The sequence below is a fragment of the Haemaphysalis longicornis genome, unplaced genomic scaffold (assembly GCF_048455015.1).
Source record: "Haemaphysalis longicornis isolate Haplotype H1 unplaced genomic scaffold, Haemaphysalis longicornis Haplotype H1 scaffold_2, whole genome shotgun sequence".
In the NCBI taxonomy this organism is placed as follows: domain Eukaryota; kingdom Metazoa; phylum Arthropoda; class Arachnida; order Ixodida; family Ixodidae; genus Haemaphysalis; species Haemaphysalis longicornis.
In genome coordinates, this window is record NW_027526295.1 from 241091420 (window position 1) to 241116957 (window position 25538).

Genomic DNA, 25538 nt, shown 5'->3' on the forward strand with positions numbered 1-25538 from the left:
GCTACGTCTGTGACACAGAACAGTTTGCGCAGTTAATGGCTGGTTGTCGAGTTTCCGGAAAGCGGTTGCTTTCACTAAAGCTTACTCATTCACTATCGGCATGACTGACAGCCCTGCATGTGACGTGTGCGCCACGGACGAGACAATAGAACACCTCTTGTGTCACTGTGTCCGGTTTGCAACGCAGAGACTGCACCTGTCAAGGCGGTATAATGCGGTAGGTGGGGGGTAGGAGTGTTGGTCTCTTGCAGGGCAATGACATCCGGAGGATCTTGTTTGGTAAACAAGTCTAGCTAGTTTCGGTTTTTGTTGAGGGAACGGCAGTTCCACTGGAGTACAACGAGGTCGGTAGCCAGGGGATTAGTCAAGGTAAGGGTGATGTTTGAGTTTCGTGGGTTGGTGAGTCGAAGCCAGGGAGTTCTGTATGCCTTGGATGGTCTGCTCTAATTTGTTTTGCCGTTCAGTGCCTGGATGCCACTACATATGGGGGCCAGAGTCTCAGTTTGTGATGCTATCTTTTATGGCTTCCGCTATTTTCGTGTCAATGAGTGCATGACTCTGTTCAGGAGGGGTGCTAGTGGGGGCGGCGGGGCTGGGGGGAAGGGGGGGAGGCTGATAGGGTGTCAATTTTGGCAGTTAGAGAGGCGAGTTGTGCCTGGAAACGTTGTTGCTGCTGTTTAAGTTCAGCAATAGCAGCGGAGCAGGAAGGGTGGATTAGTGGTTTGGGTTTTGGGGGGTGGAGGGGGAGGGAGGGTGAAGAGAAATAAAAAAATGAAAAAAGGACGCGGTGGCGACTTTTTACTTTTTTACTCCATGCGCGGCTTTGAGGTATGAGGCTATGATGCGCGCGGACAACTCGTGTCACGTGACCAACTTCTCCATTCTCGGCTTTTAAGTGCGAATGCACTTCTTAAAGGAGTACTGACACGAAATTTTTATGTTTTTTTCGCTGCTATGCGTGCCTACCAGCCCACTAATCATAGAATGAAAGATTAGGCGGTCGAGCGCAGCGTAAACATTCATTTACGGCGTCGTTTATTCGTGCCAGTTTCGGTTTCGACAAAAAAACGCCGAGCGGCCGCCATGACAGCATGTATCACATGGCGTCACCATTCTTGCCGTATCGCTGCCTCTCTGGAAGCGCGCGCGAGCGAGCGCACGCGCGCGCCCAGACCAGCCGAGGTCTTCGCCGTCCCCACAGGCCCTGGCAGCATGACGTCAGTCCCAAAACCATGACGTGTACACACGCCCGAGCAGCGCGCGCCAACCACAGCCAGCGCGTCGGCTTCGTCACGGGAGCCCCGACGTCGACAGTTTGGGGCACGTAGCAGATGATGTCACGTCGACCCGCTCTGGCCTTTCTCGTGCGGGCGAAGATTAAAATGGATTTTAAATATGTTTCGCTGAACGGTTGCTGTTGAAACTTGCTGGGAGATATCTCCTGATAAAAAGGAAGCGTTTTACATAGTTATCTCAGCTTTGAAATTTCGTGTCAGTACTCCTTTAAGCGAGCCTGAAGCGTCCGCCGCCGTCCGCATTCCGCCGCCGTCCACATAGCAACAGCTGCGGGTGCGCGCGCTCCTCGTCTTCCTTGGCAACGGGGGGAGATGGGCGCGCGCTGCCTGGCCGCTGACATGGCACATACCCACGTGGGGGATTGGCCAGGAAGGCCAGGAATCTCCTCGTCTTCCTTGGCAACGGGGGGAGATGGGCGCGCGCTGCCTGGCCGCTGACATGGCACATACCCACGCGGGGGATTGGCCAGGAATCGGGCGTGAGAAGGGCTAATGCACCCGCTTAAAGGAGTACTGACACGAAATTTCAAAGCTGAGATCCGCTCTAGCAATCAAGTACAACGACAACACAAATAGGTGTCTGTGAATAAATGCATCTTTCTTTCTTTGTAGTTGTGTGTGTGTGTGTGTGTGATCTCTCTTTCGCGAACATTACCGAACCGCGCAAATTCAACTCCTGCATTCGCACTTTCACATTCTTCCCCTCGGGGAAATGCGGGGAATTTTTTTAAGCCAAGGTTTCCAATAGTAAAATACTTCATAATTTCTTTGCATTTATTGCAGTTTATTCCTGCACATTTGACAAGAATAAATGGGACGCTGCGTGATTAATCCCGAAAGTCCCTCATGTCCTATAGCCCCAACCACATGGAGCGATTTTGCGAGCGACTTGGGGCGCGACGCGACTAGCGACGAACTACTTTTCGCCGCGCACCAAGTCGCTCATCGAATCGCTCGGTTCTGGGCCGCCAGAAACAGTCGCTCGCCTCCCGGAAGTGGCCCCAGCGACTAGCCAATAGGAGAGCCCCTACGTAAGCACGCAACCTCCGGTTTTGAAAGAGAACGGGGGGAAGATTGTGCAAATCCACGCAGACGACGTTTGCGGTGCAGCGGCAAAGATAGCTTTGCGTGGCAAATTCTTGTGTACACGCTGAAGCAGAAGCAAGAACTCCCGCTCACACTGGGTGAGACCCGTGTGAGAAAAACGACGTTGAGAAAGCGAATTCTTCACGGCGTTCATGTTGGAGCCGAGAAACGAGGCGCAGAAGGAAAAGCGTGCACTATCGCTAACCCAAACCAGTTTTAGAGATGCAACGAAGTGCAAAAAGCAAGGTAGAAAGGCGTAATACTTTTTAGTCATGCTTTTTATGACAAATGAACAAAAAAAATGTTTGCAAACATCCAGCGTACCAAGCGCGTTATTATGCGCAGTGCGGAAACATTGAAATCGCCATCCTCAGTCGCATGCTCAGTCGCTCGAGCCGTCGCTGTCATGTGGTTGCCTCGGCGAGCGACTTCGGTTCGGCGACTGCGGATCCTAGTCGCGTCGCTCGTCGCGTCGCTGGAAAAATCGCTCCATGTGGTTACCGCTTATCGTTTTCGCGGCTTTCTACTGGCTTACTGTGGCTTGCTGGCTTGCGGCCCGCATTGTCATCAAACGAAACTCTCTATGCGAAACGCACCGCGGGCTCTATGCCGTACGTTCGAATCGTCTCTGTCCGAGTTGGTCGTGCTCTCGCGTCAGGTCTGCTGTAAGCTGCCAGATGCTGAAAAATTAATTGAGCGGTCTACCACAAGCTGGCTTTGTTTCTTGAGGTAATTTTTTAGCATGACATTTCTGTAGTGATATGACATGGAGCTCGTTCTAAACGCGCTAAGACACGTGCTCCCCATTACAGCTCGTTTCGCCTGTGCGCCATCCGCGTTCTTGGACGCTTCGCCAACCGAGTGGAAAGCGGTCTTATCAAGAATACGTACAGGCTTCAAGGGCGAGGCTTTGTAACTTGTGAAGTGCTGCGTGATATGACCTTTTTGTTTGAATTCATTGCGGGGAATTCGCCTGAGACGGCAGTGTTATGACACTAAGCTCATGGTTCCATTACTGCGCGTCTGCGTACTACGTCGTGAATTTACGTTGTTGTGGCTTTTACTGACGGCACTGGGAAATATTTTTGGTGATTAGCGTTTTCCCGAAGGCTTGAAAGAACTTCCCGGTACTGCGGGAAGGCTCAGCTATTGTTTTCATCTCAACGTGTGCGATAAAGCCTCACTCCGCAAGCTAAATTGTACAAAGATTGAAGATCAGATTAATACTGTGAATCTGCAGCAAAAAATGTGGCAACCTCCCTGCTATTTAAACTCTAAAGAGGTCCGCCTTCTTTAACCTTGAGTAGACGACGGTGTCTCGTCGTCAGCAGTCGATTGCTTCGGCGTCTGCGTATTGCGTCGTGCACTTACCTTGTTACTGTAACTAGGTTGCTAGTGATGAGCAAGTGCTTGAAGACCTTGAAGAACTTCCTGATATTGCGGGAAGCCTCGTACTGTAGCGTTTACCGCAGCGCGTTCGCTAAAGCGTCACTTCGCAGTCCGCATTGCACAAATATTGATGAATATTAATGCTGACATTCTTCAGCTAACGCACTCTAACCTACCTGCTGTGCAAATTTTAAAATCAGAAGGTCCGCTCTTCCTTTAACGGGGCCATGAAGACAAAACGCAACCTCGTTCAGTTAAAGAAATAAAAACCGGCCACGTACACTGTGGTGCTCTCAGTGCGAGCTACCAATCCGGTTCTTAAAGGGACATTGAAAGCATGAAAGCAACGAGTTGGTTTCACACGAAAATCGTACCTTCACATTGCCATTTCAGCGTTGATTTAGTGCCGTAATATGCCTTAATTGCTGAGAAATCGCTAATCAAATGTGACACAAACAGCACAAGCAATTGAACGCAACGCTACTGCGTACCAAGTGGTTTTGGTCAAAGCGGTCGTGCTTTCCCGAACTCCCACATCCTTTGCACCTCCGGACCATTAAGCAAAATGTTCCTTCGTGGGACCCGTGATCAGTATTGACGCTTTCTTGAACAAAACAAAAATGTCTTTGTGAGGCCCTGCAAATGTTGGCACCGACCCAACCGCTTGTGCGTAGCTTGCACACTTCCTTGAAAAGCAGAAAGACGTTGCAACTGCCAGACAATTTAACCACTTCCGGTGCAAGTCGCACGGTATAGGAAGTGGCACCGGTCTTCATGTTTTTGCTGTTTTCTACCTTTAAAAAAAGCTACGCGTGAGTGGTATAGTCATGTTCTCAGTGAGCTAATCTCTTGATTTACAGCAACTTGCATTTTGACTTCAGTGTCCCTTTAATGCCGGAAGCATTACTGGTGGATCTTGTCAGTCATAGGTGCGGAGCCAGATCAGGGTTATGATGCTTGCACGAGCATATATGCCACTGTTCCTTGGGAGGAGCTGGATTGAATGCTTGCTACTGCTTGTCACGCGCTGTCATGCTAAGAGGGAGCGGGATGAAACGACGCTGCTTGCCCCTGCACTGGACATCGTTCCTTCTTTACGTAATGAAGTCTCCGTAATGCTTCCAGCGTTGCAGCCCAATAGTGTGCAGAGGGATGTAAGGTCCTGCCATCTACTTTTTGCTGCGCCCGACTAGTTCTACCTTCTGTTTTTCTGTTTTCAAGGTCCGTCATGTCGCATGATTTAGGCGAGGCCACTGACTGGGACCCAAGGGCTGAAGTGTACCGCTCTGCGGCTTTCAACAGCTACACCACCGGCCCTGGAGTCCATCTGCCGCTAGAGTGCTTGCCAGCATTTTCAGAGTACTGTCAACTTTCCTTTTGTTGCTTGAGTGCGTGGCTCTTGAAGTGCATCAATGTTATCACAAGAAATTGTGGACAAAACAACCTAACAGTGCCCAGTATCCTATTTATTTTATTTATCATATATTGCGAGGTACAGCATGTTCAAAGGTAAAACAAAGGAACAACAAAGTTACAACATAATTGTTACTAGAATACATCAAAGGTAAGAAAAACATATCATTCACCATCAAATTTCACGCGTTTTCACAGGGCAGGGTACACACACTGCAACACAACCCAAAATTAAAGCACCGCACTCTTGGGCAAACATGTTGTTAAATGAAAGAAATATTGTGAAACTCAGGAAACAAAGCACATTTCACATTGGAACAGGAAGTATCAGTTTCAGGGCAACAAATTCTAGTCAGTTATTGATTTCGGAAAAAAAGTGTTTGTAAGTATTACTTTTTGCGAAGATTGGCTTGATGCTGCAGCTGTGTTTGTGACAGGAAACCCTGGAAGAATCTTTTACTATGTAATTATCCGGCTTTATTTCCAGTTAAGAAAAATATATTAGATGGAGTAAGTTTACTCTTTCGCGACCATGCCTATTCAAAATCGTTCAATTTGCACGATACCTTGGGAGCCTGTTTTCATAGCGTTCCAGGCATTGATGGAACAAGTAAAGCTATTTAAAGTTAGCTGAGAAAATGCCCTTTCAAAATCAGCTTTGTTTTCATTTTTGAAACAAAAACGTGATTTTTGACATGCGTTTCGCGCATCACTGGTACCTACGAAGAATACATGCAACTCATAATTACGCTGCATCAGCGTTTGGTTTTTGTTATCAGGGCACGAGTGGTTGAATCACCAAACGATTTTCAATCGTCAGGTTTTCACTCTGACAGTAATAATCCCTGAAATCGGCTGAAAATGTCAAGCAGTGCCTGTTTGCAAAGCTACTTTATGATTTTAGGCAGTTTCATTGGCTTTGCGCACGTTGCGATAAGTTGTGCTGTAGTTCCACTTACCACAGGACCATTCGCGAACAGTTTACAACAGTTTCGGTTTCGTTTCTGCATCGCGAAATTTATATTGGGCGCTACTACGCAGTTACTCAACTTCAAGCCTATATGCCATGGCGCCTTGAGTGTCTGCGACTGATCCTCAAAAAAAGCATGCCGCTCCTGATCTCACCCAACCCTAACCTGATTTCTGCGATAAGAACTTCCGATGCAAGTCAGAAGATAACACCTAGTCGCCAGATATCTGTTCCATGAGGAGAGTACTTCACACCGGCCTTACACACCGACAGCTGTTCGCCTGTCAGTTTCGTACACTGTAGTTTCGTTTCCATACGAAAGTATCTCCCGGGGTCGAGTGTTTCTTCTTAGTTGAACTGTCTATTCGGACAGAGTCTTGAATAGGTTTTGTACTGTTTCATTTCAAAAGCGTTAGGCGGCGCTACAATGGAGAAGGCTCGTAGTGCTGATCTTTATTGCGCAACCGCTACTTGGCCAAAGTTTGCAGGGCACGGTTCTAGCGTATCGCACCTCATTCCTGCAAGCAAGGCTACAGTAGTGAGTCAGACGATGATAATAAAGCTTAACTCTATGTTTTGAGAGATAACTGACAGTGAACGTCAGCAAGCATCAACCACGGAGTTCCGTTTTCAACTTCATGCATGTTTTTCCGCATCACGTGCTTGTCCCAAATACTGTGCTGGCCATAAATACCAATTCAGTCATTGACAAGATGTTTTTACGTTACGTGGGGGCAAATTGGTGCCTCTGATAATGTCAAACCGCCTGATTTCTTCCAGGGAACCACCCGAGATTGCACATTTTGAAATGGAGGTTGGGTTTCACTGCATGGCACGAGCACCACACATGCTAACATTTTTTTTTATATCTGGCAAACTGTTCCGTGCAAGTCGACATTTTTTTCTAGGGCGTGTTTCTGAAATGTTTCCCTACAAAATGTGTATTCTAATTTTTTTTCTACTACCACTGGTTTGCTTTACACAGCTCCTTTTAGATGCGACGCATCTCTTGCTCTGGGGCATGTCCCTCCGCCGTCGGTGTCCACACACCACTTGCGCATGCGCAACTCTCCCCCGTTCTTCTCTCCGACAGCTGTGCACAACGCTCTCACTCCGTCGCATTAGCATAACAGCTGCGCTCGCGCTTCGCTTTGCTCGCGTCTGCTCCGGTGCGCAAGTGCACGCATGCGCGCCTCTCCTCCGCTGTCTCCTGTCCTTCAGGCGCTGTGAATATAAAGCGGGTAGCGCGCTGCGGCAGTTCAGTCAGCGCTCGCTCTTCTTCGACTCCGTGTGACTTGCTTGACGACTTCCTGCTTGGCTTGATTCTTCCGATGAAGACGTGATGGAAGCAACGGTCCCCTCAGCGAGTGGACTGACACACTCCAATACCAGCGTCAGCGCAAACGCTCAAGGCAACGTCACGACCACCGAATTACGCCCATCTTCCCGCGTATGAGAACACCCGCATGTGATGGAAATGCATCATATGCGTTCACAACACGTTTCACCCGATTTAGAGAATCAACCCAATGGAAACGCCAATTGAACCCCCCGATGGGAAGATGGGCGTAATTTTTTTTATTATTATTTTCTTCAACAACTTGACAAAAATTTTGATATTGATATTTTTTCCGCAGCTATTATGTATGAAAACATTTTAAAAACTGATGTTATTGGAAAGGCTGTTAAATATTCTGCATTTTGTATTCCTGTAATTAGTGCCTAACCAATTTTTTTAGCAGAAAAAAAAATGTTTTCTTGGACCCCTAAAAATCTGTCAATTTTCCGGTGGTCGCGAAAGAGTAAAGTCTAGCAGCTTGTCGTCTGTCCTATTGTTCACTTGAAACCTTAGCTTTGTGGGCATACAGTGCAGCTTTGACCTGTCTTAACGTGTTGGAAAAGGGCGTTTTGTAGGGTGTGGGCGTACTAGATATTATTTGTAGCTCTTGGTTTTGTATATTACAAATGTTTTGTTTTGGTGTGGTTTCCTTGAATACGCTATACATCTTCCATGCAGACAGTTGGCATTTTTAGAGTGGCACTGGTGCTGGCTTTTATGGGCTCTTTCACGTAACCACATTGTGTACGCATTATGAATGCTGTTGCCCCTTTCTGGCCAGCTTTTGTTTGGTGGTACAGTGGGGATGTATCTTAATTAAACCAGCACAATGTAGACAGAGTCCAGTAGTGCTGTTTCATTTACGGGTGGAAACAGTAGAAAAGCTCTTGTATGCACGAGTGGAAACGTTGAAAGATGGAAACTGCTTTTTAAATGTTTGAGACAAAATTCACGAATAACACTAAGAGCCATGCTGAACCCAAAGATTGCAAATGTTGTGTCGCACTACTGCAGCCTTTCTTAGTGGGCCCCCCTATGCCTTTGTGGTGCTGTCTAACAGAGGGCAGAGGAACTGCTACGTGGTAGGCTAGTGTAACTAATGAGCAGCAAAACAGTTGCATAGTTCGGGGTCACCTAGTCTCGGTCATGGACTTTTTTTTTTTTCTGGCTGTTGTAGAGGATGCCAGTGGAGGTGAGAAGTGACGGTTGCTGGTGCAGCCACCCTTGTAAATCTTTTAAATTGTGCTTTTACGCAATCAAAATGGTGGAGCTAATATTGAATGCACAAATTGGTGATCGTCGGGGCTACTTGAACAGGGTAGCATGTTCGTTAAGGTTTACAAGACAGTCTGTGTCTTTTGTAAACAGGCTGCGTCACCTTTTTCACATTCACAATTCGTCACGGAGTCATAGTGGGGGAGAATGTATTGGGCGGGTAATTGTTTTCATGGCTTCTGCATTTTCGGCTCGTGAAATACTGGCACTGCCAGAGCACTTTGTATTTTCAGCACCAACCCATCAATGAGTGCCAGTTTGTTTTTGCTCTTTAGGGACCCTTTAATGACCAAAGTAGAATTACGATTTTCACAGAGCTTATTAGCCCGCTGCATCAGCCAGTGCCGAGTGCTAAAGGGGCTCAGAATCCCTAAATGTTTACAGACCAGGGAGCAATAAAATTGCTCAACTGGATAACAGGGCTAGGTCTCTCCCTCCCTAAATCTCCCCGCACTTGCAGGGAGTCTCAGATTGCGAGGTCGAGGTCACTGGTTGTCAAGAACCTTCCTGCGGGCCTGTCTGAGGTAAGTGTTGTCTTTTTACTGCCCTTCGCTATTCAACTAGTCAATGTGGAGACGAGTAAAGGTGTTTTAAGTAGAGTTAAAAGTTGTTGTACCGGAGGGGCCTCTTCTTCCTTTCCTTGACAGCTGCAAAATATCCTTCTGCTCACAGTTAGGTATGTTGCAACCCAAAATGAAACTTGCACATTTGGTTCATGAGATTTTATTTTGCCAACGAGTCTCAATCTACCGACTGTGTTTTTTGCCCCGAATTGCCAGTTCCTATGTTTTGGATGTGCCAATGCTGAACTTGAGCCCCTGGCTTTTCATTTTGTTGTTGTTATTGCTGCTGAAACAGGTGGGGTTGTCGGAAAAACTTCGCAGTTCTTTTTTCTTTTTTTCTTTTCTTTTTTTCCCCTGTGATAGTAAAAAAAAATTTAGATCGTGCATGTTAAGAATGCGTGTGTATTGGGTTTTGCTCAATACTTTCCTTCTTATTTTGGTTCATTGTGGTCATTAGTCGTGCCCCAGCCCACATCAGAGAGAGAGAGAGAGAGAGAGAAGCTCTTTATTAGAAAACAGAGTGTTTAGCCGGCGTACAAAATCGCCTTCATGCTACTCTGTTAGGGGAGGGGGAAAAGGAAGAAAGGCCCAAGAGAGAGGAGGGCAGAAAAGACATGCAAGCTGAGAGAGGGACCAACGAAATCAAGTAAAAGGGCAAGAGCGAAAGTCTTAGAGTGAAGAGATTTAAAGTTTTTGAATTAAGCCAGTGTCGCTGAGGTACGAAAACAGAAATTTTAGGGCTAGGCGTTGCTCAGAAGAAGACGGCCAGGGCCCTAAAATAGTTTTTAAGGTCACTGGACCTTGCGTATAACCTATGCGTGCAATGTTCTGTAGCAAAGTTGATCTAGAGTCCTTGTAGGCAGGACAGTGGAGTAAAAGATGCTCAATAGTGTCTTCCGATGCACAGTTGTTGCACCTGGGGGTGGTAGATAGTCCAATGCGGAAACGGTAGCTGTTGGTGTAAGCTGCATTAAGTCGGAGCCGATGAAATAATGTTTCTAGATGACGGGGGAGCTGGTGAGGAAGTCTTGACGACAGCTGAGGGTCAAGGGAGTAGAGAAACTTGCGGTGGTGGGTAGGATCTGACCACATTCTGTTTCTCTCTGAAAGGGCGTAACGTGTGGCCATGGTGGAAGCGTCGTGTTTGGTAAAAAATGTTCTTCGTATATTTCGGCAGGTGTGGCCTGCAGAGGCAGCGTCATCAGCTTTTTGGTTTCCCGTTATCCCACAGTGACCAGGCACCCACTGAAAAACAATATTGTGCCCAGCGCCTACTGCAAGGTGATGTAGGTAGAGAATATCTTGAACGGCAAGTTCATATGTGAAGTGCTTGCCGCTCTTAAGGAGGCACTGAAGGGCAGGTTTAGAGTCAGTGAATATGGTCCATTCGTTGGGCTCTTGACGTAGGATGTAGCGGATTGCCTCTTTGAGGGAGTGTAGTTCAGCTGATGTCGAGGACGTTGGTCTGTCTAAACGGTAGGAAAAGAGTTTACCAGTCGACGGGACGAATAGTCCAGAGGAGGAACTTTGCGGCAGCGAAGACCCATCAGTGAAAAGATGAACCCTGGTGGAATGCAACCTGTGCATGTAGTCCAACGCCAGTTGGAGCAGTTCAGCCTGAGGCGTTATCTTCTTAGATGTCATCCCTGGGATGCCTAAACCTATACGAGTAGACGCTAATGTCCAGGGCGGAAACTGAGATGGCATTGCTCGCGGTGGTTGCGTCGTTTTGGGAAGGCACAAAGCTCTAATAGCATCTCCGAACCCAGAACTCTGGGCCGCAGTGATCCTGCTCAGACAGTGGGGTGTAGGTTGAAGTAGATGCCGGTAGTGGACACGGAGTGACTCCTGTAACATGAGTGTGTCCAGAGGCAAGCAACGAGCTTCAGCGATGGTCCCGGCACCCGAAGAACCTCTGGGTAGTCCAAGACAAATGCGCAGGCTGTTCCGTCGAGCCGCTTCTAGCTTCATTTTGTTAGTAGGCGCTGCATGGTGTAGTAAGGGAAGGCTATAGCGTATGAGGCCATCGACGTAAGCTTTGTGAAGCTGTAGCATCGACCCGCAGTTGCTGCCCCAGCGGGAACCGGCAAGGTATCTCAGAACCTGAGACGTCGCAGAGACGTCCCAGCCCACATCAGAAATGTGCAGTTTCCCTTACTGGCTGTATGGGAGGGTCTAAGTGGTCTGCTGCAGTGTAGTTGGGTCCTTTGTATCACTGCAAAGCATGGCAATGTTTTGGGTGTGCTTTTGTTATGGCCATGATTCTCAAACGCTGAGGGAAGCAGCAAAAGCTATGCCCTATGCAGCCACAAAAAACAAAAGAAAGCAGAATAATCGTGTCTCGAAGTTTAAACAAAATCCAATTTTGCCCAGAGTCAGAAGTGTTAGCAGGCCACCATTCTCTGTCAAAGTAAGTTTCATTGAGGGACTTGCGCAGAAGCACAGTGTTCATATTTGAGCACAAGAGATTCCTGTTGTGGCGTCAATAACTTCAAATGTTTTCATTTCCGTCCTGTCATAATGTGTGTAAAAGGTTTCTAACAACAAAGAGTTACTTAAGTAGCATGTGAGAAGTGCAACAGCTGTGCAAACTTGTGATTTAGAAAAAAAAAGACTTTCTTCTCCCAGTGGTGCTTTGAAAGTGCAGTTGGGGCCACCTTTGTCAGGATGGTAGAATGTCGGTGTTGATTCTTACAATGATCAGTTTGTAATAGATTATTGTGAGGGACCTATTAAAAAATGACAATCTCCAAATAGCACTAAACGATGAAGCAGCCCTGGAGCCTTCGTGGTCACACACGTGCCTTATCGTTGCTGTGCAGGCTGGACTGAAGAGTATGTTCTCTAGGTGCGGATTGGTGCTCAACTGCCAGAAGCTTCAGCCGAAGCCAGAATTCCCGGACAAGACAATCGGGTAACGGCTTGTTCTCTCCGGCTTAAAGGCCAACTGCACTCAAATTTCACCTCGGCCAAATTTATTTTTAATGCGTAGTAAGTACCCCCAAATAAGCTGGGACACAAGTGGTAGCCCCGTGAAACGCCTCATTAATCAGTCAGAAGCGTTTAAAAAAGCTCCGCCGCAGACCACTCTGCACCTGCCGGCGGATCGCGTAAACAGGCATGACGCGCCTCTGACATTCCAGCCGACGGTGGCTTTTTCCTCTGGCCAGCCACGCAGCGGGAGAACCGGTCGAGCTCTGCTGCCCCGTGCGCGCGTAGAGCTTGCGCGCAGACATTCTCCCGGACTGGTGACCGTCATAGTCCGGCCGCTCGCTGGACGGCTGCAACGTCACTGCAATGGCCGCGCTCTCCTCGGTTTCGGTTTCAAAATCGCCGATTTTTGCTGGCCGCTTGCGGCGTCCACATGCGTATTTCAGCTGTTGTATTTTGCATGTTGCTTTCTTTTTAAGCAGACTGTACGGAAATAGGGTTTTCAAAAAGTCAAAATTTTGAGTGTAGTTGGCCTTTAAGGAGGAGCAGTGTGTGTTTTCAAGTGCTAAAAACTAGTAACATTGATGGCTGCAGGTTATGCCAGCTTACATTCTTGCGCATTCGCTCGTTGCTGAGGGAAACGGCGTGGATGAAGTTGCGATGCAACGCATGCGATGTTGCAGGTTCATTGACTACCGTACGACCAAAGAGGCCCTTGCCGCGATTGCTGCGCTCCACAACAAGCCTCCTTTCTATCTGAAAGTGAACCTGAACACCATGTCGCTCTCCGAGAGGTGGAAGTTTGACGCCAGGAAAAAGGTAAGAACGGGGACCCAGCAGGGCTGCTCATCTGGTCCACCAGTTTCAGTATATAAAGGTGTCAGTGACATGTTGAAAAAATTTCCAGAGACTCTCAACTGAAATAGTAGTGTAACAAATGCTTACTAAGCCACTCTCTGTACACACGAGCCTCTTTGGAGTCGGCTTCACTACTGTTCAAAAATGTATTGCTGTGAAGAGGAGGAGGAGGAATAAACTTTATTTCAATATTAGTTTCAGATGCGATGCATCTTATTCACCCGCCTTGTTCATGCATGCATGCATCCCTCCATCCATCTGGCGTCGGCGGCGTCCGCGCCAGCTGCGCATGCGCTCTCCGCCGCTCTCACCGCAGCGTTATCTACGGGTTAGCGCTCGCTCCTCGCAATGCCAGCTGTGCGTCGGCGCGCGCTAGCGCTCAGTTAACGCATGCGCTGCTCTCTCTCATTCCCCTCACCATTATGCGGCGGTATACAACGCGGTACCTGCGCCGCTCCGCTCCGTCGTTCCAGCGCGGGTGCTCCGATGTCCAACGCTGCTTTGAATGGAGACTAACTAGCCTGCTATCGCGATGGTCGGCGCAACCGCAACAAGCACCGGCCAGCCCAATAACAGAACTGCTAGCACCACCGACGATGAGGCTGCAAAGCGACGTGCACGGGATGCGGGAACCCCGTAGTAGACGGAAATGCATCGTACGCGTTCATGGCACGTTTCACGCGATGGGAGAATCAACCCAACGGAAACGCCGAGGGAAACCCACGATGCGTCGCATTTACACAGGGTTCCCGCGAGGGGAGGTGGGCGTAATTTTTGTAGTAGTGGCAATGGGGGGGGGGGGGGGGGGTCTTCTCAGTCCAGAAGTCCCTGGGCGGTCGCTGCCAGGCGGGCCCTTTCAACCAGCCGAAGCTGATCACCGGGGTCCGGGCTGGCTAGCATGCCTTCCCACTGCTCATGGTTGGGGGAAGGAGTAGTGGGGAGGGATGGTGTGTGGGAGCACGCCCAAATCATATGGTAGAGTGTGCAGGGTTGGGGACAGTACTTGCAGGTGGCGGAGTAGGAGGTGGGATGAATGGCGTGGAGGAGGGTGCCGTGTGGGTAGGTGTTGGTTTGAAGGCGGCGGTACGTGGTGGCTTCGTCCTTAGTCAACTTGTCGTGGGGTGGGGGAAAGATGCGGCGTTCGAGGCGGTAATGTTCGAGGATGTCTTTGAATTTTTGAGGCACAGATAGGTGGACTTCCGACGGTGATGCTGGAGTGTTGGAGGGGAACGCCCGGTAGATATGCCGCGCGGGTGGCAGCATGAGCCGCCTCGTTCCCCTCCAGAGACTCATGTCCCGGGGTCCAGAGAATGTAGAGGTAAGGAGGGTTAGGGATGGACTGTAGGATGTGGAGGGCTAAGGGAGCTATGTGACCGGCGGCGTAATGGCGACAGGCAGCTTGCGAATCTGTGACGATGGTGATGTCTTGAGATGTAGTGGCTGCGAGGGCTATTGCGATTTCTTCTGCAGTTGTGGAGTCGTTGCCAATTACTGTTGCGGAAGTCAGTTCAATTCCTCGATTGTCTACTGTTGAAATAGCGAAGGCTGGTTTATCGGCATATTTGGCGGCATCAACGTAGCGGGTGTCTCGTGGCTTGACTTGAAGCATCTTGCGAAGCATTCTAATCCTGGCTTGTCGGCAGCCCTGGTTGTGAAGGGGGTGCATATTCTTGGGTATTGGGGCGACGGAGATGCAATCACGTAGTTCCAGAGGGATGCGTTGGCGGGGGTGATGGGTGGCAGGTAGTTGGTAGCCGAGGCGATGGAGGAGGTGACAGCCAGTGTGTGAAAGCTTGAGCCGTTTTATCTGGTTGACATGATGTGCCTCTCGAAGTTCGTCCCAGGTGCTATGAAGTCCCATCTGTAGTAATTTGACAGTGGAAGTTGTCGGCGGTAGCCCTAGTGCTAATGTATAGGCTTGCCGGATGATTATATCGAGTTTTTGTATTTCACTATTTTTGAGAGCCAAATGTGGAGTTCCGTATGTGATATGCGGCTAATTAGACGGGCTTGAATTAGGCGCATGAGGTCATTTTCTTTCAGTCCTTGTCGACGATTAGCAATGCGTTTGATGAGGTGCGTGATTTGTAATAGCGTTTCTTGTAATTTATGAATAGTAGAAATTCCTGCACCGTCTGATTGGATAGTAAGTCCCAGAACACGAATTGTAGGGATGGTTAGGATGGGAGCGCCATGTAGGCTTAATTTGTGGGTCTGGAAGGGGTTGTCGTTTACGGCCTTGCGTGCGTTTTTGGAGGACGAGAAGGGCAGATTTTTCTGGGGCACAATTGAGGCCGCGGGCTGTAAGGTAGTTGTCGGTGGTGTTAATGGCTTCTTGGAGGGCGTCTTGCTGTTCCCCAATCGAACCCCCTGTGGTCCAAATAGTCAGATCGTCTGCATAAAGTGCGTGTTGTGTGTGTGGAATTTGTTGTAGAAGTGGCGGGAGTTGTAGCAGGGCAAGATTAAAGAGGAGCGGGGAAATGACTGACCCCTGGGGGGTACCACGCGGTCGGGCACGAAAGGAGACGGATCGGGTGGGGCCGAGGTTTAGGTTGGCTGTGCGATCGGTAAGAAAATTTTGTATGTAATTGTATGTACGTGTGCCGCAGTTAGTTAATTGGAGTCCTTTGAGTATAGCCTGAAGTGATACATTGTCAAAGGCTCCTTTAATGTCCAGAGCTAGGATAGCGCGTTTGGTTTGTGAGCTCAGCGGTGTAAGGACTTCGTCTTTTAGCTGTAACAGGATGTCTTGTGAGGATAGGTGTGCGCGGAAGCCAAACATGGTATGAGGAAGTAAGCTGTTTTCTTTGAGGTACGCTGTGAGCCAATTATTAACTATGTGTTCATATAACTTGCCTACACAAGATGTTAAAGATATGGGACGAAGATTTTCTTGGGTGACTGGCTTCCCGGGCTTCGGAATGAGTGTGATTTCGGCATGTTTCCATTGAGGGGGCAGATAGTTGGTTGTCCAGCAATGATTAAAATAGTCAAGAAGTGCGGCTGTGCATTCGGGGTTGAGGTTACGGAGTAGTTTGTTGTGTATTCGGTCTTTGCCTGGTGTGGTGTTACGAGTGAGGTTGCTGATGGCGAAGGTGAGTTCAATGAGAGTGAAGGGGGCGTTAAGGTCGGGATTTTTTTTTCCTTGGTAATTGCGAGGTGGAATGTTCGGTGGTTGTGTTGCGTGGTCTGCGTATTGTGTGAGGAGTTGCGTGTGGAGCTGAGTTTCATTGAGGTGGTGATTGTGGATCAGGCGACGGATCCGGTGTCTGCTTTGCTAGGCTTAGTACCCAGCATGGAGCGGAGGATGTTCCATGTAGACTTAATGCTGAGAGTTCCTTGAAGGCGGTTGCAAAATTGTGTCCAGTTTTGTTTGTGTAAGGTGCGAGCATAGTCGGCTGGCTGTTGTGTGATGTGGGCGATGCGTGTTTTGAGTTTTTTTGTTGTGTTTTTGTTTTTTCCAGCGGCGGATAAGCCCTCGGCGGGCATCCCACAGATGTAGGAGATGCATGTGTACCGAAGGGTGATCTTCTGTTATAGCTAGGGTGCAGGTGTGGGCTTGGACAGTTTTGAGGATATCTTGGGTCCCTGTTTCAATGTCTTCAATTGTAGTGGGGAGAGGGGAGTCACGAAAGGATTTCCAGTCTGTGAGTTTAGCATGGCCGATTTTTTGAGAAATGCGGGTGTGATTTATGGTGAATTCAATGATATAATGATCACTGCCTAAGGTTTCGTCGAGGCGTGTCCAAGTGGCTCGTGGTATGTTGTGAGTGTATGTGAGGTCGGGGGTGGAATCTCGTGCCACGCTGTTGCCTATGCGGGTTGGGTATGAGGGGTCGGTCCAGAGCGTGAGGTGAGCTTGTTGGGCGGCATCGTGCATTTGCGCTTCTTTTTTACTTGTTTTGGGATAACCCCGTGCAGTATGAGGGGCGTTGAAGTCGCCGAGAAGGACTAGGCGATGATGTTTCGTCGTAGCTTTAACTTTCGGAAGGGTGGAATTTATAGAAGCTAGGGAGTGCTGTGGGGGACTGTAGATGTGCTCGAGGTTGGTGAGGCGGGCATCCAGGTGTTCAATGAGGCGGGCAGTGGCTTCGGTAATGGTTGTCACGATGGTGGATTGAATGGTGGCCATAAAGGACGCTTGTGTTTGGGTCAGTTTTTCTTCGAGGTGGCGGTACTTTTTGTCGCAGTCGGTATGGCAAGGAGTTGACGCTGACGGTAAAGGGTCTGGTTCCGGGAGGGCGGTTGGCGGTGTGGAGGGGGTGTAAGGGAGGTGGGAAAGGTTTGGTGGGGACGGTAGCAGATTTGGGCGCGGGGGGTTGGTAGATATCGTGGAGGAGGGGTGAGGCAGTTGAGTAAAGGGCGTGGGAGGGCGTACATTTGTTTTAACAGTTCGTGGACGGTTTTTTAAGGGACAGGATGCTTTCTTTTAAGTCTGCGTTTTCCTTGAGAAGAGCAAGTTCTGCGGGGGGGGGGGGGAGGAGGTAAAAACCCAACGTCTGGCGTTGGCGTTCATCATATGAAACGGCCCTTTCACGAGGCCTTCCACAGTGCGAGCTTAAACTCGGCACAAGTTGCTAGCGAGGAGTGGTCACCCCGCCAGTAAACAGCAGATGAAGGTAGGGGAAGAACAACCACCGAAATTCACCATCGTCGTCAGCTTCATCATTACACGGTGGCATAAACGAGAAGCAGCGCATCGGGTTGCCATTCGAAAGCAAAACGCTCCTCCAGCAGCAAGATGCCAGCGCTGTTCGACAAAATATGCGAGGCGAAACAAGGCGTCACACGCATTCGACTGGGCATTATGATGTCCGATTAACAACCCACAACCTGCACGGTGGGGCTAATGCTCACTTGTAAATTGACAGCACGAGGACATAGTCCTACCAAACCTGAGCAAAAAGTTTCAAAACGGGAGCCTAATAAAGCCATGTGGTTGATAAAAACCATGCAGTCAATTTGACGCGAATCACGTAAACTAACTGCGACTGTTTAAATGAGCGGTTCCGCTCACGAAACGGCTCCAGAGCATGACATGCATCTATGGAAACTGCTTAAAGCAGCACTGACACCAATTTTCGGCGTTAATATTATTGCACAGTTCGCTTCCTTCACTCAACAGAATACCCTGGGTGAAATATATGAGCGGCCTGCGACGTGAAGAACATAGTTTAATTGGATCTCATTTATCACGCCGACGGAGCAGCACGCAGAGCGGCACTCAGCAAATGAACATCAGCGTGACATCATCAAGGGAGAGCTAAAAGAAGTGACGCGGCAGCGCTCGTCAAAAGCTCGTGACGTCACTTCATGCGCGCGGACCCACGAGCAGCGAGCGGGCGCAACACCCTCTCAAGCGGGCGCCAGTGACGTCTGCACAAAGCGGTGAGGTCAGGGAGGGAGTCTGTCATATGCGCCGTTCGGGATGAAAGCGCGGGAATTGGAAACAAACGATTTTCAGGCCGTTCAATGTAATTAACCATCGCGCGCTGAAGTATTTGAAGTGCTGTTTCAGGTTCGCCAGGCCATTAAAAGCATCGATAAAAGCAATAAAAGTGTAGCATAAAATTTTCGTGTCAGTGCTCCTTTAAGACCGGAAATGAGCGACTTCGGTGCGCGTAGTGCATGCATTGTGAGCAGACCCCACCGCTTCCCCTAAAACAATTTGAATGAAGCAAGCGGAACGAAGCAGCTACGCTTTGCCAGGCCGCGCATTTGTAAACAAAAATAAAATAACTGCTCCAATCAACAGGTGCCGTAGAAACAGAGCAACTGTGGCCGCGCTTCCCACCGAGACCTAACCCCCTCGTTTTTCCCTTTTCACCGCGACCCCTTAGCGAGCGACCGCCGAAAAACGCTAACAGCGCCAAACAAGGACAGGCAATGGAGGAAAGTGCAGTTTTCGTTGCCTGATTTTACCATCCTTGAGAGTTAAACAGCACAGCGCCACCGCTAAATGTCTGAAACTCGTACACGTGCGTCCAGACTTGAGTTTGTGATAGAACTTGTTTGCACTGCTGTACTCACGAGTGCATGTACTCACGAGTGCATGTACTCACAAGTGCAAGCACTCGAAAATACAGTATTCATGAGTATTGTAATCATGAGTACCATACCCACTAGTACTCATACTCATGAGTATTGTACTCATGAGCACTCATACTCATGAGTAGTGTACTCATGAGTTCTGTACTCTCGAGTAGTGGACTTACCCCCTGTACTCAATCGTCATCATACTCACTTTTTAATCTGGGTGTGTACTCACTCATCATCGTACTCACTCGTGAGTTTGAGTACAAATGAGTGTACTCACGAGTGAGTGCACCGATCTATGCTCCCGACAAAATGTCGCTTTGCTGGCGTGCTGCTAAAGCCAAGATTTGGTGGCTAGAAGGGCCACCCTTCTAGCCACCATAGCCAAGCGCAGCGCTACATTGTTGTCAACAATCCGCACACTGAGCACGTCTAACTCACCATGAAGAAAAGCGACACGGCCCTGCGTTTCCCCCTGCTTGTCGGGAGAACGGAACTGTCTTTCAAGATCCCAACCCCTATTGTAAACAATAGTTGGCAGACAGGACGGCCAACAGTCCGATGTCGACGGGCGCAGAGTCGAGCCAAGCCCTTAAAAAAAATCCTCAGCCGGGGCCGGAGGGGGCTCTGCCCCCCCGTAAAGCCATCCGGGGGGGGGCACGAGCCCCACTGCCCCCCCGTAGTTGGCGCTTCTGCATTCAGTTGCTGGTCTGATGACTGTCAGGCCAGAAGCACACTACTGGCAAGAAATTTTACCACATAACTTTCTCGTTACATATCCTGCACGTTCGGTAACCGCTTCACCCAGGCAAAAAAAAACCATAATTCGCGCTTTCGACGCCATCAGTGCACGCAACGTTACCTATTACATCGCACATGAATTGCACAATATCACGCACTGCACACCTCTGGCACAGTGGCACATGAGCTACGCTTCCGAGCTTCGACGTGACGGCGGGTGCGCCAGCGGGCGCGCCGGCGAGCACACCAGCGGTGTTTCAGCGCCCCTAGCGGTTGCGGAAAATTTCATCGCACATCGCGCCTCTCCTTTCCACGGCGCGGATACGTCGCCCGTCACACTTCCCCCCTCTAGCCACCATACCATGGCTGTCCGAGTAGCTGTCACTGGTCAACTTCACAGCTTATTTCTCGCATTTCCTGTGACGATTCGCCATCGTCGGCACTGTGTACGTACCTCTTCTACGCCTGAACCTGTACGCACAGTTTTGACGTTTCTTTTGTGTTTTGAGTGCGAGCGGAGTTTGAGTGATGAGCTCAATACTTCCCTTTCAACCAGACCACTCGACAACGAACGTTTATTGCTTCAAAAACGCCCTACCAGCCGGAGCGCGCGCTTGCGAGCAGGCACCCATGACTGCTTCTTTGTGGCACCAGACCGGAAATAGACCCCTCCACGTTGTGGAAAAACGGAGAAAACTGCTCGGCCTGTGACATATCGATGGCCGCGGAAGAGAACGCCGCGAGCCGCCCCCCTCTCCGGGAGAGAGCAAGCAGCTTTCGTCACGTTGTCCGTAGTCGAGTTGAGAGGGAACGATTATGCGCGATTTCTCATCGCGCGTAGTTTCGGTGACAGTGAACAGATTTTCATAATTCTTGCGGGAGGAGATTGCTGGGACAATAGACTTTACCCCACAATACATTCCTAGTAGTCGATGGTACGTGTTGCAGGGTCCCTTTAAGCACAAACCAGTGGGCTATAGGGAGCCAGTTCTGCCCTGTGGCTGCACTGGCACGGGTCTGATAAAAGCAGGAAAATTGTTTCTCCCCTCACTGGGCACAACTGCTCAACTTGGGAATATTCGATGTACAAACTGATCATTTTTGTGCGCTGTTTTTATTTTTTAGGAGTTGCTTTTGCAGGGCTTTAAAGTGAGCTTAGCAGGAGGTATCGGGTTAAAAAAGAGCCGACGTTCAGTTTTATGGCTTGCAACACAATTTTTTATTAATTGGATATAATTTGTAGTGCACCCAGCTACATAGGATCAATTTCATTGTTGTAGAGAGCTTCGTCTCAATTAAAACTTGGGCAGCATGTTTTTGTGCACTGATCACACCAGTGCCTTCATTGTGACCCCACCAACTTCCATTGAAAAACGGATTAGTCCTGGAACTTCAGTCCACATTCAGTTACTTTTCACGTGCCTATTAAAACTGGTACGATTAGCATAGCCTATCGAACAGTTATTAGATGTCTTAGTGTTTCCCCTACAGAAAATGAAGATGCACAGCAGATGTTCTTAGCCCACCTCTCAGGTTATCAAGTGACTTGAAATGTAGAAATATCCCATAGCATGTTGTCTGAAAGTAAAACGAGTCTACAAGTTCTGGTGTGGGACTTTGAGAAAGCCCACTGAGTGGAAGTTCTTGTTCAAGTGAGGCTTGTTCAAGCAAGGTTGCACTGCACTTAGATGGCGAATTTTGGTCTAAATTTTCATTTCAATTGAAGTGAAATTTCTTAGGGAAGCTTTCGTCGCGTTGCAAAAGTAATCACATGCTGAAGTGCGATTTGCAATTTTTACACTGTCCCACAGGAAGAGCTGGAGGAAATACGGCGCAAGATCGAAGAACGGCACGGCCTGCCCGCCTACAATGTTCCTTCCCAGCCAGGGGCTAGCCGAGGTGAGAGGCAGGGATGGTGGTGTGCTTTTGTGGCGTGACTCTGCTTCGGTTTCGTTTCCCCTGGTGAACCGTGTTTCTAGGCCCCTCTTAAACTTCTCTCAGTGCCACACTACTAGTGTTCCATCATTGTGACCGGTTTTGCACCATCCTGCTCTAAGGGTGGAATCGTAGTACCCTGGTTGCTTTCCTGTGTTTTGTGTGGGCTTTTTTCCTGGGCCCCTGGCTGGTGTTTGCCTGCTTATGCTGTGGTATTTGGTTTTTGCAGGAAGGGGCTTGCTCGCTTCCTATACTGCTGAAGACGTAAGTGTCCTTCACTTGTTTGGGCTGAGCTGTCGCTGGGTTACTTTTATGGGCCATGTTTTCGCCATCTTTTATTCGCCCGTAGTCGTCGTTGCTTTGGGTAGTAACAATTGTATAGCTTTTATGGAGGGTGCTTGGTACTTGGTAAAAAATCTAGGAAGGCTGCCTGTGTGGGATAGATGCAAGTTGCATTGTAGCATTCAGCATTTTGGCTTACACGCTGCAATTTACTGCTGCACTTTCGCATCATCGAGGACACATAACTGTTTATTCTAAGTAGTGGTAAGCGATTAATTGCACTTTGAGTGCTCTTGCTTCCATGCTTTGCTTTTTGAGTACCACAAACTTGTGTGGCTTTGGCTGGCGTGCGCATGTGTACACTTCAAAGTAAATTTTAGTAGAAATTCAAGTGTCGACTGATTGCGACCTTGAAGGTCTGGATGACCTAAGCATGGTAGTTGGCGACATGGAGAATTGTAATGTAGATAAAAAAAAAAGGCAAACTCTGCTTGAACTTGTGTTGGCAGTACAGGCATCGGTGACTGTGCCGGAATCACAAGTGGGGTTGCCGATTTATCACTTAGAGATCTGGTAGTTCCTGAGGGAAAAGCCTTGCACTTCTACTGTTGTGTGGTGTGTGCGATCGCTTTGTGTCTCGCCTAGCCTACATCAGCACCGTTCCTTCCGTTTAACCCTTTGCTCCTCTCGTGCTCCCTCCCCAGTTGAAGTCGATCCACGTGGAAGTGGGTCGCAAGCCCGGTGACCAGCGCGTCTTCAGCAGCCCCGACGGCAGCGGCAGCAGCGGCCGGTCTGGCCCACCAGCGTCGCACGGGTCTGGCTCGTCGGACGAAGAGTCTCAAGTGGACGACCGTCTGCGGGTGATGATCTCGGATGATGGGAGCGGAGTGCAGAAGCGCGAGGTCTGGTACACTGACGACCCCATGCCTTTCATACAGGAGTGCCTCGTCTGCTCAAACTTCTGTGAGTGCTGGCTCTACTCGCTCATGGGCTGAGCTCAGCTTTGGAACAGTGCACGACTGGAACACGACTTTGGAACAGTGCAAGACTGCTCTCAACCATTCACAGGAGTGCACAGGAGTTGTTCATTTTACGAAAATTTTAGTATTTCTAACCTGATATGTAATGTGGTTATAGCCTTTGCAGTAACAAGTTTCATTCACGGACAAACTATTTCTGCAGTACTGTTGCACTTCCTGGCCCTTCTAGAACACAAAAGGATATAAAGCGTTCTAGTATTTGGTAGGTGCGTAGATTATAAAAATTTAGGGAGAAAGTAATGGTATTGTGCTGTACAAATTCAAACTTAGGCCAGACACACTGACTGCATATTTGAGCTCCTCAGGGTTTCAAAAACACAGATGCTAAAAAAAACTAACAAAACAGTTCTCAAGAACAGTGGCCCCCCTTCAACCATTAAGAAATACTGCAATGACTCTTCACTGCCTCCCCCCCTTACCCCATTGATATAAACGGGTTCACTGCTGCCTATGCATGTACCATGCTCCAGGTTCCCCTCTCAGGAGTTGGAACCGTTCGAGATAGCTTTGTGCGGCCTCGACTTGATGGATTTTGTGTGTTTAAGATGTGAAGAACTGAGCACCTGTAAAGGTGTTCCAGATCTTCTAGAAGTACACACTTCTTGCCCATGCTTAGCCACCTTGTCCTCGTTTAGTCTTGTCTCTCGTGTTCTGAGAGGCCAAACCGTAGTGTTGCACGTCCCGATGCTTCGATGCTTGCCTTTCTTTCAGCCGAATACGTTTGTAACGTGTGCAAGGCCTACTATTGCTCTGAGGACTGCCAGCTTGAAGACTGGCCAAAGCACAAGTTAGTCTGCCGTCCAGCAAAGACCGGGTAAGTCTGTTTTGTTTTGCTTGTTGTTCGATACCGACATTTACAGGGTTCTGCGCATCTGGGGTCTGGGCACGTCTGTGAACAGATTCAGTGTGCACTTCTGTGAATACTGGAATGTTCGAATACAGATCGAATCGTACCTGTGCGAATACTTCGATTCGGGAATGGGATGTCAGCTATTCGGTTTTTCGATTATTCGAGTAGATTTGCTGAATGGGCTTGACTCTGCAAAAGCGAGAGATGTTAATGCGTTCTTACGAACTGCTGCTGCACTTTCTGCTCATTTTCTGTCTACTCGGCAAGCTTTATCCAAAAAGCACTTTTCACAAGCATGCGTTGTCAAATTTATCTGCAGCACGAAGTAATTTGCGGTTGCATTGATTAGGCCACAGTTGATTCTGGCTGTCATTTTGAATTCTGCAATCGGTTGTTTACATGTTGGTGCAGCTTTTAGTAAAGCAGTCAGCTGTGCCAACATTGCTGCCGCTTTTGTCGTGTTTGTGAGAGCGCCTGTGTTAAGTTAAAAACAAGAGGTTCTGACTTTTTGCATGCATTCGCCCGAGTCCCCTGCCCTCGAGAGCAGATTTCTGACACAAACAAGACCACTTTAAAATCCATCTCGGGGCCACTTTAAATGGCCGGCATTTCATGTTGTGGGCTACTTGTGCAGATCTAAGGATGATTTTTTTACAATCTGTGCACCTTCACTCTAAATCAGGCCTGTACCCATTATTATTTCTGAATGATGCATCTTGCTCCTGTTTTCTTTCCCCCCCCTCCCCCCCCCCCCCCCCGGCCTTTCCTTTCTCCCCCAGTTTGCTTGAAACACCACGAGTGAAGCCAGGGGAGAATGACAAAGCTGCTGTGGCCCCACCAGGACCAGGCGCACATAAGGGCAATGTACCTATGTCCAAGTTTTTGTCAGGATTGTTCTGCGTGTCATTTATGTTGCCTTTTTTTTATATATTTAAGCGTGCAATCTTCTTTTTTTTTTTTTTTTCGTGACTGCTGGCACCAAGTCCTTATTCGGTTCAGCTAGAGAGAAGTCATTTATTTTCTGGTTAATCGCCAGTTGGGCAGATGTTCAAAAAAAATTTTTTTGCTCTACCTGTCAAAGGTAGGCACAAAATTATGATGTACATCCACACCAGCTGTGTTTCGAGGGCAAGCTGAAGGGACAGAACAGGCTTGATATCAATCCGCTAACCCCCAAAATAGCTGTCAATCGCTTCAAAAACGCGGCTGTGCATGACCACACCTTGAAGGAGAACAGCTGGGAATAGAGCACTGCACGGGCCCGGGCCGGCCCAAAAGCCCGGGCCCGACCCGGCCCGTGGGCCGGGCCGCCCGAAGTCGATTATCGGCGGGCCTGGGCCGGGCCCGGGCTCAGTGTCGCGGGCCTGGGCTGGGCTCGGGCTCAGTACCGCTGGCCCGGGCCGGGCTCGGGCTCGACGCCACGGGCGCGGGCCGGGCTCGGGCATAAATTCATAGGCCCGGCCGTTAATAGTTCCGACGTGAAGTGCAGAAAAGAGCATAAAATTGAATATTCTGAGTATACTTTTACGGGCTTT

General features: G+C 49.0%; 1 protein-coding gene across 6 annotated transcripts in view; it reads left to right on the plus strand.

The window, feature by feature from the left end:
* Window positions 1–2902: 2902 nt before the first annotated feature.
* LOC144170257 (uncharacterized) overlaps window positions 2903–25538 on the plus strand; it is a 41540-nt gene continuing 18904 nt past the window's right edge. For 2 of the 6 annotated variants that reach the window (XM_077699932.1, XM_077699935.1), the window contains exons 1-10: window positions 2913–3110; window positions 4992–5129; window positions 9228–9291; window positions 12153–12244; window positions 12945–13080; window positions 21708–21795; window positions 22061–22095; window positions 22818–23076; window positions 23865–23967; window positions 24783–24867. In XM_077699932.1, the coding sequence (XP_077556058.1) occupies window positions 2965–3110; window positions 4992–5129; window positions 9228–9291; window positions 12153–12244; window positions 12945–13080; window positions 21708–21795; window positions 22061–22095; window positions 22818–23076; window positions 23865–23967; window positions 24783–24867 (1146 nt within the window). In that variant the 5' untranslated portion in view covers window positions 2913–2964. Of the gene's footprint in view, window positions 3111–3211; window positions 3470–4991; window positions 5130–9227; window positions 9292–12152; window positions 12245–12944; window positions 13081–21707; window positions 21796–22060; window positions 22096–22817; window positions 23077–23864; window positions 23968–24782; window positions 24868–25538 lie in introns of those variants that run through there. The other 4 variants (XM_077699931.1, XM_077699933.1, XM_077699934.1 and 1 more) reach the window with 3 other exon arrangements.